General features: G+C 35.1%; 1 protein-coding gene across 1 annotated transcript in view; it reads left to right on the forward strand.

Moving 5' to 3' along the window:
- CCDC7 (coiled-coil domain containing 7) overlaps positions 1-16,993 on the forward strand; it is a 150,102-nt gene that overhangs the window by 86,888 nt on the left and 46,221 nt on the right. The window contains exons 14-15 of the mRNA XM_007447300.1: positions 13,003-13,068; positions 15,055-15,276. Coding sequence (XP_007447362.1) covers positions 13,003-13,068; positions 15,055-15,276 — 288 coding nt within the window. The remainder of the gene's footprint in view (positions 1-13,002; positions 13,069-15,054; positions 15,277-16,993) is intronic.

Raw genomic sequence — 16,993 nt, forward strand, 5'->3', positions numbered from 1 at the left:
ATATAATGGAATACTATTCAACCATAAAAAAGAATGAAAATTTGCCATTTGCAACAACATAGATGGACCTGAAGAGTATTATGCTTAGTGAAATAAGTCAGGGAAGACAAATACTGTATGTTACCATATATATTGGAAATCTAAAAAATAAATAAATATAACAAAACAGAAACAGACTCACAGATATAGAGAAAAAACTAGTGTTTACCAGTGGGGAGAGGGAAGCAGTGGGGGGCCACATAGAGGTAGTGGATTGAGAGTTACAAACTACTATGTACAAAATACATAAGCTACAAGGATATATTGTACAGCACAGGAAACGTAGCAGAAAAAATAAAAAGGCAATTTATTGTATTTTTACCACCCTCCAACACATACCTAACATGTTACTGAGAAAAGAATAAGATGACTGCAAGAGACACTATTATTCAAAGGAGGGGAAAACAGAAAGCACATGATTCAGGGCAATTCTGAAATCCAGCCAGACACTTATCACTAGTTCTCTTGACTCTCAGGGTGGGGAATGTACCTATATTAGGGTCTAGTTTTGCTTCCTGGGAATGTTTTCCTAATTCATTGTTATAAGTAGCCCTTGATTTTATGGTATGGTACATTGAATCCACTGTCTGACTCATCATTCTTTTTCTGTAAGAAATGATCCATGTTTGCAGTGGAATAATTCTCTTAGCCTGCTTTCTGCTCATAAAAAATTAGGGATCTGGCGATTTCATTTTGAAATGTCCCTGTCCCTTTTAGTCTGGTATGATGGTGTTTCTCTTAAAAACTGTTTTCCCTGTATGTTATTGTGGTGCATTCTTTTTTCTAAATTTATTTTACTGAAGTATAGTTGATTTACAGTGTTGTGTTAATTTCTGTTGTACAGCAAAGTGATTCAGTTATACATATATACATACACACTCATATATGTATATATATTATTTTTCATATTCTTTTCCATTATGGTTTATTACAGGGTATTGAATATAGTTCCCTGTGCTGTACAGTAGGACCTTGTTATTTATTCATTCTATATTTAATAGTTTGCATCTGCTAATCCCAGACTCCCATTGCATCCCTCCCCCACCCCTTGGCAACCACAAGGCTTTTCTCTATGTTTATAGTCTGTTTCTGTTTCGTAGATAAGTTCATTTGTATTATATATGTATTCTTTTACCCAAAAGTCAACATCCATGATTCTTTCTAAGGTAGATCTTATTTTACTTAAGTTGTGTCAGGCTTCTGCAGGACAATACCCTCAAGATTATAAGTTCTTTTGTCTAATTAGGAGGATTTTTGAAGAATATTTAAATCTTTCTGAGATTTTAACAAAGGGTTTTATAGCACACCCTTGATTTGACTTTTACTCTGAAGCTACATTTCATTGTCAATACCATGGTTTTGATCTTTCTCCTAAAGTAATTTCTTTGAGAATTTTTTTTTGAGAACTAGAGATAGTGTCCTGGACCCTCTATATATTTTCTAATTTTTGCTTTAGAATTGATCAGTTCTTTCTTTAGCTCTTCTTTCTTCTTGTAGTACCTTATTATATATTCAACCCTAATATAAGCGAAACAGTTCTTTTATCATTCTGGCTGGAAATTTCCTCAGCCACATCCACAAGTTTAGTAGGTATGTTTTTAACCTTGCAAGTTACTCCAGCCCCGAGTTTTGTTAGTTGTTCTGTCACTTCATAAAAGAGTTCCTTCCCCCTTTTCCAGCCCCCAGTATCAGTTTTCCAACCTCACTGCCTTTTATAGCCTCCACTAACAGATTGTTTGCCATTCCTCCAGGCTTCACCTGGAGGTGAATAATTACATTGAGCATCATTTTCTATGTTTATTCATCATTTGGATCTCTTTAGTGACATGGCTGTTCAGGTCTTTTGCCAATTTTTCAAAGAGGGTTATTCTGTTTTTTACTTATTGATTGTAGGAATTCTTAACATATTCTGAATACAAATCTTTTATCACATGTATGTATTCCAAATTTTATTTCCCAGTATCTTGCTTGATTTTTCACTCTATTAGTATTTCAGTCAACAGAAGTTCTTAATTTTAGTGAATACCAATTTATAATTTTATTTATCTTTCTTTGTTTCCAATATTAGAAATTTCTGACATGGAAGAATGAATCATTGTATAGAAGCAACATTGGGGATTTAGAAGGATGGCAATTTTAATTTTAGGCCTTTTGTTTTATGGGGCATTGGAAAGGAAGGTCTCCCCTTGGGAAAGCTACAAAGGAAGTGGTCTCTTTTTGGGGAAAGCCAGCACTCAGGTAAGGTCACAGAGTGTTCTTCTTCCTACTTTTCTGGTATCCAACAATAGTGTCTTTACCACCCTTCACCTTCTGCTTAGCTGCTGGACCCAAAGCCAGTGCTAAATGTTTTTAGTTTTTGTTGTTGCATCACCTTGCTTGCAGGTGTTTCTATTACTTCATATCAAACTACCCCCAAATTTAGTGAATTAAAGCAGTAATGGTTTATTATTTCTCACAATTCATGGGTTTGCTGCACTCAGCTGGGCAGTGTCTCTGTTTGATGTCATGTTGCTTAAGGTCTGTCAAGTGGCTGCATTCATGTGGGAGCTCAGCTAGAGCTAGAAATGTCCAAGATAGTTTTTTTCACATGTCTGTTGCCCTGTCATTCACTAGTCTAGCCCAAGCTTCTTTATATGGTGACTGGGAACCAAGCAGGCAAAAGCAAAAACAGTTAAGCTTGTTACAGGCTGGGATTATAAACCCTTGAAGTTTTTTCAGCTTATTCTGTAAGGAAGTCCTAGTCATTAGGCTAGTCCGTATTCAGGGGGAGGAGTGACATAGAGTAGGAGAAATTGTCTGCAGCCATTTATGGAAATAATCCAACACAATATTCAATTTTTGTAAATGTTCTAATGACATAGTGCACATTTTCTATTGCTAGATATACCAGTCAACTTTTCCTTAATAACAAATTACCCCAAAACTTAGTGATTTAAAATAGCACATAGTCATTATTTCTCTTAGTGGCTGGATAGGTGTTCTCTCTGGGCAGGCATGGTATGTATGGAATCCCAGCTGGGGCATCTAGGACAGATAGGACCTCTTTTAGTCTTATCTTCCAGGAGGCCAGCCCTGGGTAGTCTACAGAAGGATTCTCAGTAGAAAGAGAACAAAACAAAGCTGGAAGACTTGCTTGAGGGCTAAACTCAGACCTCAGATAGTGCTATTTGCATTGCATCCTATTGGCCAAAGCAAGTCACAGGCTAGCCTATTTTCAAGGGGTGAAGAAATAGATTTCACCTTTGGGAGCTACTGCAGAGAATTTATGGCTATTTGTAGTCTACCACAGTGGGGTATATATTTTTTCCCTTTCTTTCTGTCCTCCTTTTATTTTCTCTCTTTACAAAATTCAATTATGTCTAGGTTATTTTAATTCTTTGTACCTTTATTAGTTAGAAAATAGGCTAGACTGCTATATAAAGAGATCCCATATAATTCAATGGCTTAAACAAGATAGAATATTATTTTCCTCTCATTGAAAGTTTGGGTAAGTGGTTTCAGGTGGGTATAATAGTTTGATGTTTCTGGGACCCCGTCTCTTCACTTCTTGCTCTTATTTCTCATTGAAGTCTAGAAATTTTTTTTACATCTTAAATTTATCTCAAGGAAGTTTTATTTACCTATTTATTTTATTATTGCTTATCTTTCTTCTTCTTTTTATCCCTCTGGAACTGATATTTGAATATTATTATTCCTAGGTCTGTTCTTTTATTTTTCCCCTTTCATTTCTCCTGAAGCAATTTGTATATGTATGTATGTGGGGGTTTTTTTTTAATTATATTTGATGTACAGTATTATGACAGTTTCAGGTGAGCTACATGGTGATTCCACATTTACATACATTATGAAATGATCACCATGATAAGTCTATTAACCACCTGTCCCCATACAAAGTTATTACAATGTTATTTACCATATTCCTTCAGTGTATGTAACATTCCCCATTGCTAATTTATTTTCTAACTGGAGGTTTGTATCTGTTGATACTCTTCACCTATTTCAGTCCCCCCAATCTGGTAATCGCCCATTTGTTCTTTGTATCCGAGTCTGTTTTAATTTCATTTTGTCTGTTTGTTGTTTTTTAGATGATAATATAAGTGAGATCATATGGTATTTGTCTTTCTCTGTCTGACTTACTTCACTTAGCATATACACTCTAGGTCCATCCATGTTGTTGCAAATGGCAAAATTCCATTTTTTATGGCTGAGTAATAGTCCATTGTGTATGTGTATATATGTGTGTGTGTTCATCTTGCATTTTCTTTATCCATTCATTTGTTGATGGACACTTAGTTTGCTTCCATATCTTGGCTATTGTAAATAATGCTGTAATGAACATAGGGGTGCATATATTATTTGAATTAGTGGGGTTTTTTGGCAGGGTAAATACCTAGAAGTGAAATTACTGGATCATATGGCAGTTCTATTTTTAATTTTTTTGAGGAATCTCCCTACTGTTTTCCACAGTACCAATTTACATTCCCACCAACAGTGTATTAGGATTCCCTTTTCCTCACATCCTTGCCAACCCTTGTTATATATATATATATTTATTTATTTTGGCTGCACTGTGCGGCATGTGGGATATTAGTTCCCCAACCAGGCATTGAACCTGTGCCCCTTGCAGTGGAAGTGTGGAGTCTTAACCACTGCACTGCCAGGGATGTCCCCAACCCTTGTTATTTCCTGTCTTTTTGATGATCATTCTGACAGGCATAAGGGAGTATCTCACTGTGGTTTTTGTGTGTATTTTCCAGATGATTAGTGATGTTGAGCATCTTTTCATGAACTGATTAGCTATCTGTATGTCTTCTTTGGAAGAATGTCTTTTTAGGTACTCTGCCTATTTTTTTAATAGGTTGTTTGTCTTTTTGATATTGACTTGTATGAGTTCTTTGTGTATTTTGGATATTTACCCCTTGTCTGATATATCATTTTCAAATATCTTCTCCCATTCAGTAGGTAGCCTTATTGTTTTGTTGATACCTTCACTGCACAAAAGCTTTTTAGTTTGATGTAATTCCGTTTGTTTATTTTTGCTTTTGTTTCCCTTCCCTGAGGAGACATATACAAAAAATATGGCTAAGAGCAGTTTCAAAGAGGTTACTGTCTATGTTTTCTTCTAGAAGTTTTATGGTTTCAGGTCTTACATTAATGCCTTTAATCCATTTCAGGTGGATTTTTTTGTATATGGTGTGAAAAATAGTCCAGTGTGACTCTATTCCATGCAGCTGTCCAGTATTCCAAACACCAGTTATTGAAGAGGCAGTCTTTTCCTCATTGTATATTCTTGCTTCCTTTGTCATAGATTAATTGCCCATATAAGTGTGGGTTTAGTTTGGGGCTCTCTGTTCGGTTCCATTGATCTATGTGTCTGTTTTTGCTCCAGTACTATCCTGTTTTAATTAGTATAGCTTTGTAGTACAGTTTGAAATCAGGGGATGTGATACCTCCCGCTTATTCTTCTTTTCTCAAGATTGTTTTGGCTATTCAGGATCTTCTATGTTACCATAGAAATCTTAGAATTATTTGTTCTTATTTGTGAAAAATGCCATTGATATTTTGATAGAGATTACATTGAATCCATTGAATTCCTGGGGTGGTATGGTCATTTTAACAATATTAATTCTTCCAATCCACGAACACAGAATATTTTTCCATTTGTGGAAATTCTTTCATCATTCTTATAAATTTCAGGGCATGAGTCTTTTATATTTTTGGTTAGATTTATTCCTAGGTATTATATTCTTTTTGAAGCAATTGTAATTAACATTGTTTTCTTAAGTTCTCTTTCTGATAGCTTGTTATTCTGTATACTGATATTGTATCCTGCAACCTTAATAGTTTTTTTGGTGAACTCTTTGGGGGTTTTTATAATAGTATTACATCATTTGCAAATACTGACAATTTTACTTCTTCCTTTACAATTTGGATTACTTTATTTTTCTTGCATAATTGCTCTAGCTAGGACTTCCAACACTATGTTGGATAATGTGGTGAGTATGGGCATCCTTGTCTTGTTCCTGATCTTAGAGGAAAGACTTTCAGCTTTTCACCATTGAGTATGATGTTATCTATATGTTTGTCATATATAGCCTTTATTACATTGAGGTACATTCTCTCTATACCCACTTTGTTGAAATTTTTTATCAAAAATAAATGTTGAATTTTGTCAAGTGCTTTTCTGCATCTATTTAGATGATTATGTAATATTTATTCCTTGTTTTTTTTTTTAATGTGGTATATTACATTGATAGATTTTTGGATGTTAAACCATCCTAGCATCTCTGTTTGGAATCCCACTGAATCATGATGTATAATCCTTTTAATGTATTTTTGAATTTCATTTGCTAATATTTTGTAGAGAAATTTTGCATCTATGTTAATCAGTGATATTGACCTATAATTTTCTTTTTTGGAGTGTTTTTTCCTGGTTTTGGTATTGGGATAATGCTGGCTTTGTAAAGTGCATTTGGAAGTGTTCCCTCCTTCTCAGTTTGTTGGAGTAATTTTAGAAGGATATGTATTAACTCTTAAAACATTTGGTAGAATTCACCTGTGAAACCATCACATTTGGAATTTTGTTGGGAGTTTTAGAATTTTTATTTCAATTTCATTATTATAAATTGGTTTATTCATATTTTCTGTTTCTTTCTGATTCAGTATTGGAAGATTGTATGTTTCTAGAAATTTTTTCTAGGTTGTCTAATTTGTTGGCATATAATTGTTCATACTGTTCTCTTATGGTTATTTGTATTTCTGTGGTGTCAGTTATAATTTCTCCTCTTTAATTTCTGATTTTATTTATTTACACACACTCTCTTTTTTTTCTTGATGATTCTGACAAAAGGTTTGTCTATTTTGTTTTCTTTACAAAGAACCACTTCTTAGTTTCATTGGTATTTTATGTTTTTTTTTAGCTTCTATTTCATTTATTTCTGCACTGGTAATTATTATTTCCTTTCTTCTACTAACTTCTGCTTTTTTCTTTTCCTAGTTCCTTTAAATATAAAGTTATATTGTTTATTTGTGATTTTTCTTGTTCTTAAAGTAGGCCTGTATTGCTGTGAATTTCCCTTTTAGAACTGCTTCTGCTGTGTCCCATAGATTTTGGAAAGTTGTTTTTCATTTTTCTTATTTCCCCTTTGATTTCTCCATTGGCACATTGGTTGTTGAAGTAGCATGTTGTTTAGTCTCCATGTGTTTGTGTTTTTATCCAGTTTTCTTCTTGTAATTAACTTCTGGTTACATACCACTGTGGTCAGAAAAAATGCTTGGTATGCTTTCAGTCTGCTTACTTTTATCCAGACTTGTTTTGTGGCCTAATATGTGATCTATCCTGGAGAATGTTCCATGTGCACTTGGAAAGAATGTATATTGTTTCTTTTGAATGGAATGTTCTTTATATATCTAGTAAGTTCATCTGATTGAATGTGTCATTTAAGGCCTATGTTTCCTTATTGATTTTTGTCTGAATTTTCTATCCATTGATGAAAGTGGGGGTATTAAAGTCCCCTACTATTATTGTATTGCTGTTTATATCTCTCTTTATTTCTGTTAATATTTGCTTTATATATGTAGGTGCTCCTATGTTGCATGCATAAAGTTTACAAGTGTTATACTCTCTTGTTGGATTGATCTCTTTTGTTACAGTCTTTTTAAAAGTCTACTTTGTCTGATATAAGTATTGCTACCCAGCTATCTCTTTGTTTCCGTTTGTATCATGTATCTTTTTCCATTCTTTCAGTTCCATTTGGTAGGTTTGAGTGAGTCTCCTATAGACACATATATGGTGTTTCTTTTTTAATCCATTCAGCCACCTTATATCTTTTGAATGGAGAGTTTAGTCCTTTTACATTTAAAATAATTTGATGTGTATGTACTTATTGCCATTTCGTTAATTGTTTTCTGGCTGTTTTTGTAGTTCTCTGTTCTTCCTCTCTTTCTCTGTTCTCATGTGATTTGATTGTTTTCTTTAGTTTTAGGTTTTTTTCTCATTTTCTTTTGTTTATCCACTATACGTTTTTTCTTTGAGGTTACTGTGAGGTTTTCATATAACATCCTATGTATATAACAGTCTCTTGTAAGTTGATAGTAAATTGTGAGTTACATTCCAAAGCTTTATATTTTTTACTACCCCCCCAAGGTTTTTATATTTCTGATGACACATTTTACATATTTTAATTCTATGTACCCCTTGACTATTGTATTTTAATTACTTTTACTACTTTTGTCTTTTATCCTTTGTACTTGCTTTATAAGTGAACCAACCATTCACTACCTTTATTATTTATTTACCTTTTCTGGTGAGATTTTTACTTTCATATTTTTTCTTACTATTAATTAGTTCCTTTTCTTTTTAGTTTAGAGAGGTTCCTTTAACATTTCTTCTAAGGCTGGTTTAATGGTGATAAACTTCTTTAGCTTTTGATTGTGTGTAAAACTCTTAATCTCTCCTTCATTTCTTAATGATAACCTAGCCAGGTAGAGAATTCTTGGTTGGTTTCTTTTTTTCTTTCAGTACTTTGAATATGTCATTCCACTCCCTTTTGGCCTACAAAGTTTCTGCTGAAATATCTTTTCATAGCCTTATGGGGTTTTCCTTGTACCTAATAAGTTGCTTTTCTCTTGCTGCTTTTAAGATTTCCTCTTTATCTTTAACTTGTACCATTTTAATTACAAAGTATAGCGGTGTGTTTCTCTTTGGGTTCATGTTATTTGGAATTCTCTTTGTTTTCTGGACCTGGATGTCTGTTTTCTTCCCCACATGAGATAATTTTTCAGCCATTATTTCTTCAAGTAATTTTTCTGGCCTTTTCTCTCTCTTTTCTCCTTTGGGGACCCCCAAAAATGCAAATGTTATTTTGCTTAATGTTGTCCTAGAGGTCCCTTAAGGCATCCTCACTTTTTAAAATTCTTTTTTCATTTAGCTGCTCTTTCTGGGTGTTTTCCATTGCTTTGTCTTCCTACTTGCTTATTTGTGCTTCTTTTTCATCCATTCTGATGTTGAACCCATCTAGCTTGTTTTTCAATTCATTATAACTTCCTGTTTGGTATTTTCTTATATTTTTTGTCTCTTTGTTGAAGGTCTCACTATGCTCATTCATTCCTGAAATTGGTGAGCTTTTTTATGATCATTACTTTAAAATCTTTTAGGTTGAAACTCTTTTAGGTTGGTCATCTCTGTTTTATTAAGGCCTTTTTCTGGGGATCCGCCTTGGTCTATAGTGTTGAACATATATTCCTCTGTCTCTTCATTTTGCCTGTCTCTCTGTGTTTGTCTATAGGTATTAGGGGAAATAACTACCTCCTGCAGTCTTGAAGGAGTGGTCTTGTGTAGGAGCTGTTCTGTGTGGCCTAAAAGTGCAATCTTCCCTGACCACAAGAGTCAGGCACCTCATGGGCATCCCTCACGGTGGGCTGCATCCACCAGCTGTGATGCAACCAAGGCTGGTGCACAGGTTTGAGTCACTTGCCTGTCCTGGTTGTAGCTAGGTCTCTGTGTGGGCTAGGTAGAGCTTGGGGCCCTTGCCTGGCCAGGTTGTGGCCTGTTTACTGCATGGGCAGAGCAGGGCTCAGAACATTTACCCATCCTGGTTTTGTGGGGGGTGCTGCTTTTTTAATTCTTGAAGTGTTTCTGTTATCGATGGTGTGCCATGCCCTGTCAGTGTTCCAAGGGGAGGAATCTGATTTAACACCTAGTTTCAGGTTGATTGGATGCCAGGCCCTCAGGTAGTAGCTTTTAAAGTGTGCAGATACATACTATGCTGTGGGGCCACAATTGTAATCCCCGCTGGTCTCCAGACCAGGAGATCTGGAGGTGTCCCCTGGGCAACATTTGCAAAAAGCAAAGCTCCTGATGAGTATATAAGCTCCTTTCTCGGGAGTCTTGTCAAGCTGTGGTGAGGCCAAGGGGGTACACAAACATGATGTCTCCCCAGTTACATTTCCTGGGAGTGTGTCCTTAGCCTCCGAAAGTGTGGTGAACCTGAAGCCTGTCCCTCAGGGTGAAGCTCCAGGCTGAGGGTGGTGGCCTGCCAATAACTGTCTCCATGTTACAGTCCCATGGAACTCTGGAACACCAGCCCCATGGGCCACTGGGGCTAAGTGATCAGGGGATTTCCCTTGTGTGGACTGTGTACTCCCACTGGCTTTAGCTGGGTAGCTGGAGAGTGTAGGGGGTGGGTCTTGCTCTCTTGCTTCAGGAAGGCAATGGGAAAATGACCTGACTGCTACCCACAGGCAATGCAGCAATGCAGCATTGAGAGTGCCTTGTCTGTGTGCATGCATTGGGTTTAGACCCTGACTTCTCAGTCTTGCCACCCTCAGCTTAGGGGGCAGGGGAGTGTTGAGTCAGCTTTAGGCTGGGAGAGGGATAATACCATGACTGCTTGCACTCACCAGCCCCAGCCAGAGGGAGGGGGAGTATAGTAGTTGCCTGCACTTGCAGACTTTAGCTAGGTTGCAGGAAAATGCTGTGACCATTCGTTCCTGTCCATTCTAGCCAGGGAGTGGGGGAACATTGCAGCCTCTGGAGTTCTCTGGCTTCAGTAGTGCAGTGGGGTATTGCCATGATTGGCTCACCCCTGCATCCAAGCTGTAAGCCTGTGCTAGCAGGTTAGGTGAGGAGTGCAATAATGGTGTCTGACAGTGCTTCTGTTTCTGGGGAGTGTTTCTGCTGTCCACCACCCCTCCAGCTGACGCTTTTAGATTTGAAAATGACTCCCCTTCACATATAATCATGGCACTTTTCAGACCGCTGTTATTTCCCTGGGTCTCCAGGTGAGTGAGACCACATGTCAGCCCTTTGCAGGGAGGGGGTTCTCAGTTTTCTATAGCACTTTGGGACCATTGGATGTCAGCCCCATTGGTTTTCAAAGCAAGGCATTTCAGGGGTTCCTCTCTCTGGTGTAGATCCCAGGAGCTAGGGTGCTTGATATGGGAAGCATCCCTTGCTCCTCTGGGAAAAGTGCCTGTCTGGTGAGATCCCTCTCTAAAGTGTGCTGTCATGCTGGGGGTAGGGTTTCTGGTGAGAGTGTTTCTTTGCCTCTCCTACCTGTCTTGATATAGTCCCTTTTTATTCTTTGTTGTGGAGCGCTTGTTTGGCTAGTTCTAAAGTTCTTTTCAGAGGGAACTGATCTGTATGTAGGTATATATTTGCTGATTCCATGGTAGGAAGTAAGTCCAGGCTCTTGCTGTGCCCCATCTTTAACCACCTTCCCTGTAAATTTTCTTTTCTTTTAAGATTAAGTCTCATTTTCCTGTTTCTTCAGATTCAAATAATTCTTAATTGTATCTTGGATATTGTGAATGTCATGTTGTTGAAGCTCTGGATTCTGCTATATTCTTCTTATGATTGGTACTATTTTTATTTATTTATTTTGCTTTAATTTATTATTTAACATGATTGGGTGCAAAATGAAAATTCTGTATTTAGGCAGCAGCTTAAATCACATTTAATTTCTTATAGATTTTGCTAGGCTGTTTAGAATCTTCCTTATGCATATATGCTTAAGGGGTCAGGGGTAGATTTGTGTAGTTTGTACAAATGGTTTGGGGCACCCTCTCTCTGGCTCCCTTCTTTGTGTGATTTCCCCTAACCTTTCCAGTGGCTGTGGTTGCCCTGAACTCTGTACCCTGGTTTGTAAGGTCTAAAAACTCAGGTTTGTTTGTTTGTTTGTTTTAATTAGCTATTAGGGTTCTGCCTGGCTCAGTGGGTTTGCCCTCAGATGAGAAGCTGGGAAACAAGGATCTTATGTAGGACTCTTCCCTTCTTCCAAGTGTCAGCTTCTCTCAAGAATCTACCTACTCTTGTTTGCTCTCTAGTGTTGATATTGGTATTTTGTTTAGAGTTTGTGGTTGTTATGTGTGGCAGGGTTTGTCCAGTAGGAACTTGCTCTGCTATACCAGAATCAAAACCGGGGACTTTTTTTTTTAACTTTTTATTTTATATTGGAGTATAGTTGATTAACAATGTTGTGTTAATTTCAGGTGTACAACAAAGTGATTCAGCTACATATACATGTATCTATTCTTCAAATTCTTTTCCCAATTAGGTTGTTACAGAATATTGAGCAGAGTTCCCTGTGCTAGTTCCTTATTGGTTATCCATTTTAAATATAGCAGTGTGTACATGTCAATCCCAAACTCCCTAACTATCCCTTCCACCCACCCTTCCCTCATAGTAACCATAAGTTCGTTCTCTAAGTCTGTGAGCCTGTTTCTGTTGTGTAAATAAGTTTATTTGTATCACTTTTTTTTTTTTTTGCAAATGATGTGACAAGTGATTAGTCTCCATAATTTACAAACAGCTCATGCGGCTTAATATCATCAAAGCAAACAACCCAATCAAAAAATGCGCAGAAAACCTAAATAAACATTTCTCCAAAGAAGACGTACAGATGGCCAAGAGACACATTAAAAGATGTTCAACATCACTAATTATTAGAGAAATGCATCAAAACTACAATGAGATATCATCTCACACCCGTCCGAATGGCTATCATCAAAAAAAAGGAAAGAAAGAAACAGGGGATTTTAGATATGTTTCCTCAAACTGTCATCCATCTGATGGAGAATTCTTGAGACTTGCCATGCATAGTAGAATCTACTCATTCTCACAAAATCAGAACTATATTTCTTTTGTGTTAAGAGTAGAGTTGCTTCTTTTCTTAAAATTTGAAATATTTGTATTTAAATATTTCAGGCCTTGAGAAAAGGAGTAATGAAATGTTTACTGTAGTTATAATTTCATAGATTCAAGGTCACTTTTCCTATGGAAAATCACTAGGAAGCTATAGCTACAGAAGTTATCCACCATTCTGCCTGAGAAGTGTGCAGTAAATGTTTATGCTCAAATCATCATCTTGACTATCTATGCACTTTAGAAAGGTAATAATTATGGCAATAAATTAATAAAAACAAAAACACCAATGAACACTTTCCTCCCATATTACATCCTAGGAAGTAGCACATGCTCTGAAAATTGAGAACAGAGTTCTTCGGGAACAACTGAAACAAGCTTTACAGGTAAAAAGATACCATGTTCCTCTGAAATTGTTAACAAGGGAAGAAAATATCTATAAACAACTTTTTAAATGAATAATTTTAACTTTGTAAACGAATAGGTCTATATATTGTATTATTTTGCCAGGTTTAAAGTATTCTCATTTTGTGCAATGGAAATATATTAATAAAATTTAGTATGTATTCTTTCCAAAACAGTAAGCTAAAAAGAAAATTGATATACAAGCTTAAAGCAATTTATTTCTAGATACAAATGGGTTTTTTGAAATTAGCATAATTATTATAGGATATATTGAGATAAGAAACTGGTGATTTCACAGAAGAACAATTAAGGAGGATTTGCTCATCCAAAAATCAATATAAAATATAAAAACACAATAACTAAAGCAGTGTGGTTCTGGATTTGGTACTGAATGAAAAGTCCAGAAACAGATTCAAATGAATATAGTAATTTTATAGTTTATAGTTTTAGTTATTAAAATTACTTCATAGAAGGATAAAATAGTCACAAAAGTAAACTGTGAAAACATTGTTGGGTTTCTAGTTAATGTAATACACTAAAATAAGTTGCAGATTGGTTTAAGATCCAAAAGTAATAAATGAACTGTTAATATATTGGAAAAAACACTGAGTAACAATTACATGTCTTGGCTAGAACAAGGCTTCCTAAGCATTATACCATAAAGGAATATGTTAATATATTTGGCTATATATAAAATAAAACTTGTTATGGTTAAAAAATTCATGAGATATAAAGATAAATGGAAAATCTTTACAAAATGTTTTATATCAAGATCTTTTACAAATCTACAGGAAATATGGATATTCTTCCTCCTAAATAGACAAAGGACACAAATAGGAAAGTCATAATTGAGAAACACACATGGCCAATAAATACATACAAATATATTCATCCTTACTAGTTATCAAATAAATGCATTTTAAAATAGCAGAAGGATACATATTTTTTACCTACCATTTTGTTAAAAATTTAAGGAACAGAAATAACCAATATTTGTGGATTTATGCTTCAATGAGCAGTCTTTCACATACTTCTATTGTCAGTATGGATTGATGATACTTTTCTGGAAGAAGATACATAACAAAAGTCTTGGAAAGACATTGTCTTTACAGTGAACCATTCCACTTCTAAAAATTTATTGTAAAAAAGAAAAAAATGTACAAAGATTTTGTACAAGTATGTAGAATAGAAAAATTTTAATAGCAAATTTTTTTAAATTACCAATATGTCCACTGATAAGAAATTTGTTAAATTAATTAAGGTATATTATTAAAATATACTTCTGTTAGCTATTCTGATTTGGATGTATATTTATCATCATGAAAACATACCTTATGACGTTATTTAATGAAAAGAGTATATTATGCCTCTATGTATAGTATGATCCAATCTAGATAAAAGTTTAAAAATACATATACACGTATGCATTAGCTATAATTAGAAATACTTAAAAAGAGTATATATCAACATGTTAACAGTGAGCTTTCTGTTTGTAGTGAGACTGTGAACTTTTTTCTTTCTTTCATACAAATAACTTTTGTTAATATTAAAAGTGACATTAAAAAATTTATTCTAGAAGAAATAAATTTCTTTTCACATTTTCTTCTATTATTTGACATTACAGATCTTAATTATCTTGGGTACATTCTATGTATAATGTATGCATTTTATTAACTTTTATTGTACCTGTATTACAATTAGAGCCTTAAAAAACAGTGGCCAGTAGAACCTCTTGCGTATAAAAATAGCCCTTTAAGTAGAAGAGGTTTCTTCATAGTTTTTAATTTTAATTTGGATCTGTTAAACTATGGATTATACCAGTGGTTTAACTTAGTTTCCTCTAACTCTGTAAAAATAAAATTAAGAACCAGTGTGGCCATGAATATATGAAGATTCCTGAAAGTTGTCATGTTGGCAGGAAAATGTCATAGAAATAATGCTTGACAAAGTTACTTTTTTAAAAACAGGAAGCTGAAAGAGCTAAGGAGCAACTTGGCTATTTCCAAAATCAAGAAATGGAGTTACTTAAAAGTGAGGGAAAGACCAAGACAACAGCAGAAATGGGTATTGATAAAATAAAAGTTAAAGGTGAAGATTCAAAATATATACCATTGGAGAAAGACACAAGAAAAACACTAGTGGCAGATTCAGGTGGACAAAAAGAAAATGATAAAATTAAACATCCACAGGTAAGGAAATAACCAAAACAGTAATAAGTGTTGTAAGAAATTTAACCTTTTATGTTATTATTTACTTCACTTGTATATATATATATATATATATATATAAGCAGCCATGGCTCATGGGCCTAGCCGCTCCGCGGCATGTGGGATCTTCCCGGACCGGGGCACGAACCCATGTCCCCTGCATCGGCAGGTGGACTCTCAACCACTGCGCCACCAGGGAAGCCCTGTATATTATTTTAAAATTTTTTCTATGCACTATCTTTTGCTTGGAATTTTGCCTTTTGCTTTTTGGTTATATCAGTTCATTATTATCTGGAATTTGAATCTATAAATTAACTGTGTATTGATTTTTGTGGGTTTTTGGTAATCCAGATATTTCCTTTTTTGTTCAGGACAGTTGATCCAATACAGAGTTGTCAGATATAAAATAATGTTTTATCTTTAAAAATTTTTTATTGAGGTATAATTGACATACATTATATTATTTTCAGGTATACAATATGATGATTTAGTATTTACATATATTGTAACTCGATCACCACAAGTCTAGGTAACATCTATCACTATACATAATTATAGAACTTTTTTTCTTGTAATGAGAACTTTTAACATTTACTCTGTTAGCAACTTTCACATATGCAGTGTAGTATTATTAACTGTCATCACTGTGCTGTACATTACATCCCCTAGACTTGTTTATTTTATAAGTGGAAGTTTGTACCTTTTGACTCCCTTCACCCATTTTGCCCAGCCACCCCCCCACACCCCCAGTTCCTGCCTCGGGCAACTACCAATCTGTTCTCTGTATCTGTGTGCTTAGTTTTTGTTTTATTTTGTGTTAGATTCCACATGTAAGTGAGATCATATGGTATTTGTCTTTCCCTGTCTGACTTATTTGACTTAGCATAATCCTCTCAAGGTCCATCCATGTCACAAATGGCAAGGTTTCATTGTTTTTCATGGCTGAATAATATTTTACTGTGTGTGTGTGTGTGTGTGCGTGTGCATGCGTGCATGCACTTATGTGTGTGTATATATATATGTGTGTGTGTGTGTGCATGCGTGCATGCACTTATGTATGTGTGTGTGTGTGTGTATGTATATGTGTGTGTGTATATATATATATATATATATATAATATTTTCTTTATCCGTTCACCCAACAGTGGACACATAGGCTGTTCCCATACCTTGGCTAATGTAAATAATGCTGCAGTAAACATGGGACTGCATATGTCTTCTCCAGTTAGTGTTGTCATTTACTTTGGAAAAATATCCAGAAGTGGATATTTCCTGGATCATCTGGTAGTTGTATTTTTAGTTTTTCTGAGGAACCTCCATACTCTTTTCCATAGTGGCTGCACCAGTTTACATTCCCACCAACAGTGCACAAGGGTTTCCTTTTACCTATTCTCACCATCACTTTGTTATTTCTTGTCTTTATGCCAATAGCAATTCTGACAGGTGTGAGGTGATGTCTCATTGTGGTTTGGATTTGCATTTCCCTGTTGATTAGTGATTTTGAGCATCTTTTCATGTACCTATTGGCCATATGTATGTCTTCTTTGGAAAAATGTCTATTCAGATCATCTGCTCATTTTTTCCTCAGATTGATACTATTTTTTTTTGCAATTGAGTTTTATGAGTTCTTTATGTATTTTGGATATTAACCCTTTATTAGATATATGATTTTCAAATATTTTCTCCCATTTAGTAGGTTG

This window comes from Lipotes vexillifer, unplaced genomic scaffold, assembly GCF_000442215.2.
Source record: "Lipotes vexillifer unplaced genomic scaffold, Lipotes_vexillifer_v1.1 scaffold297, whole genome shotgun sequence".
Classification (NCBI taxonomy): Eukaryota; Metazoa; Chordata; class Mammalia; order Artiodactyla; family Lipotidae; genus Lipotes; species Lipotes vexillifer.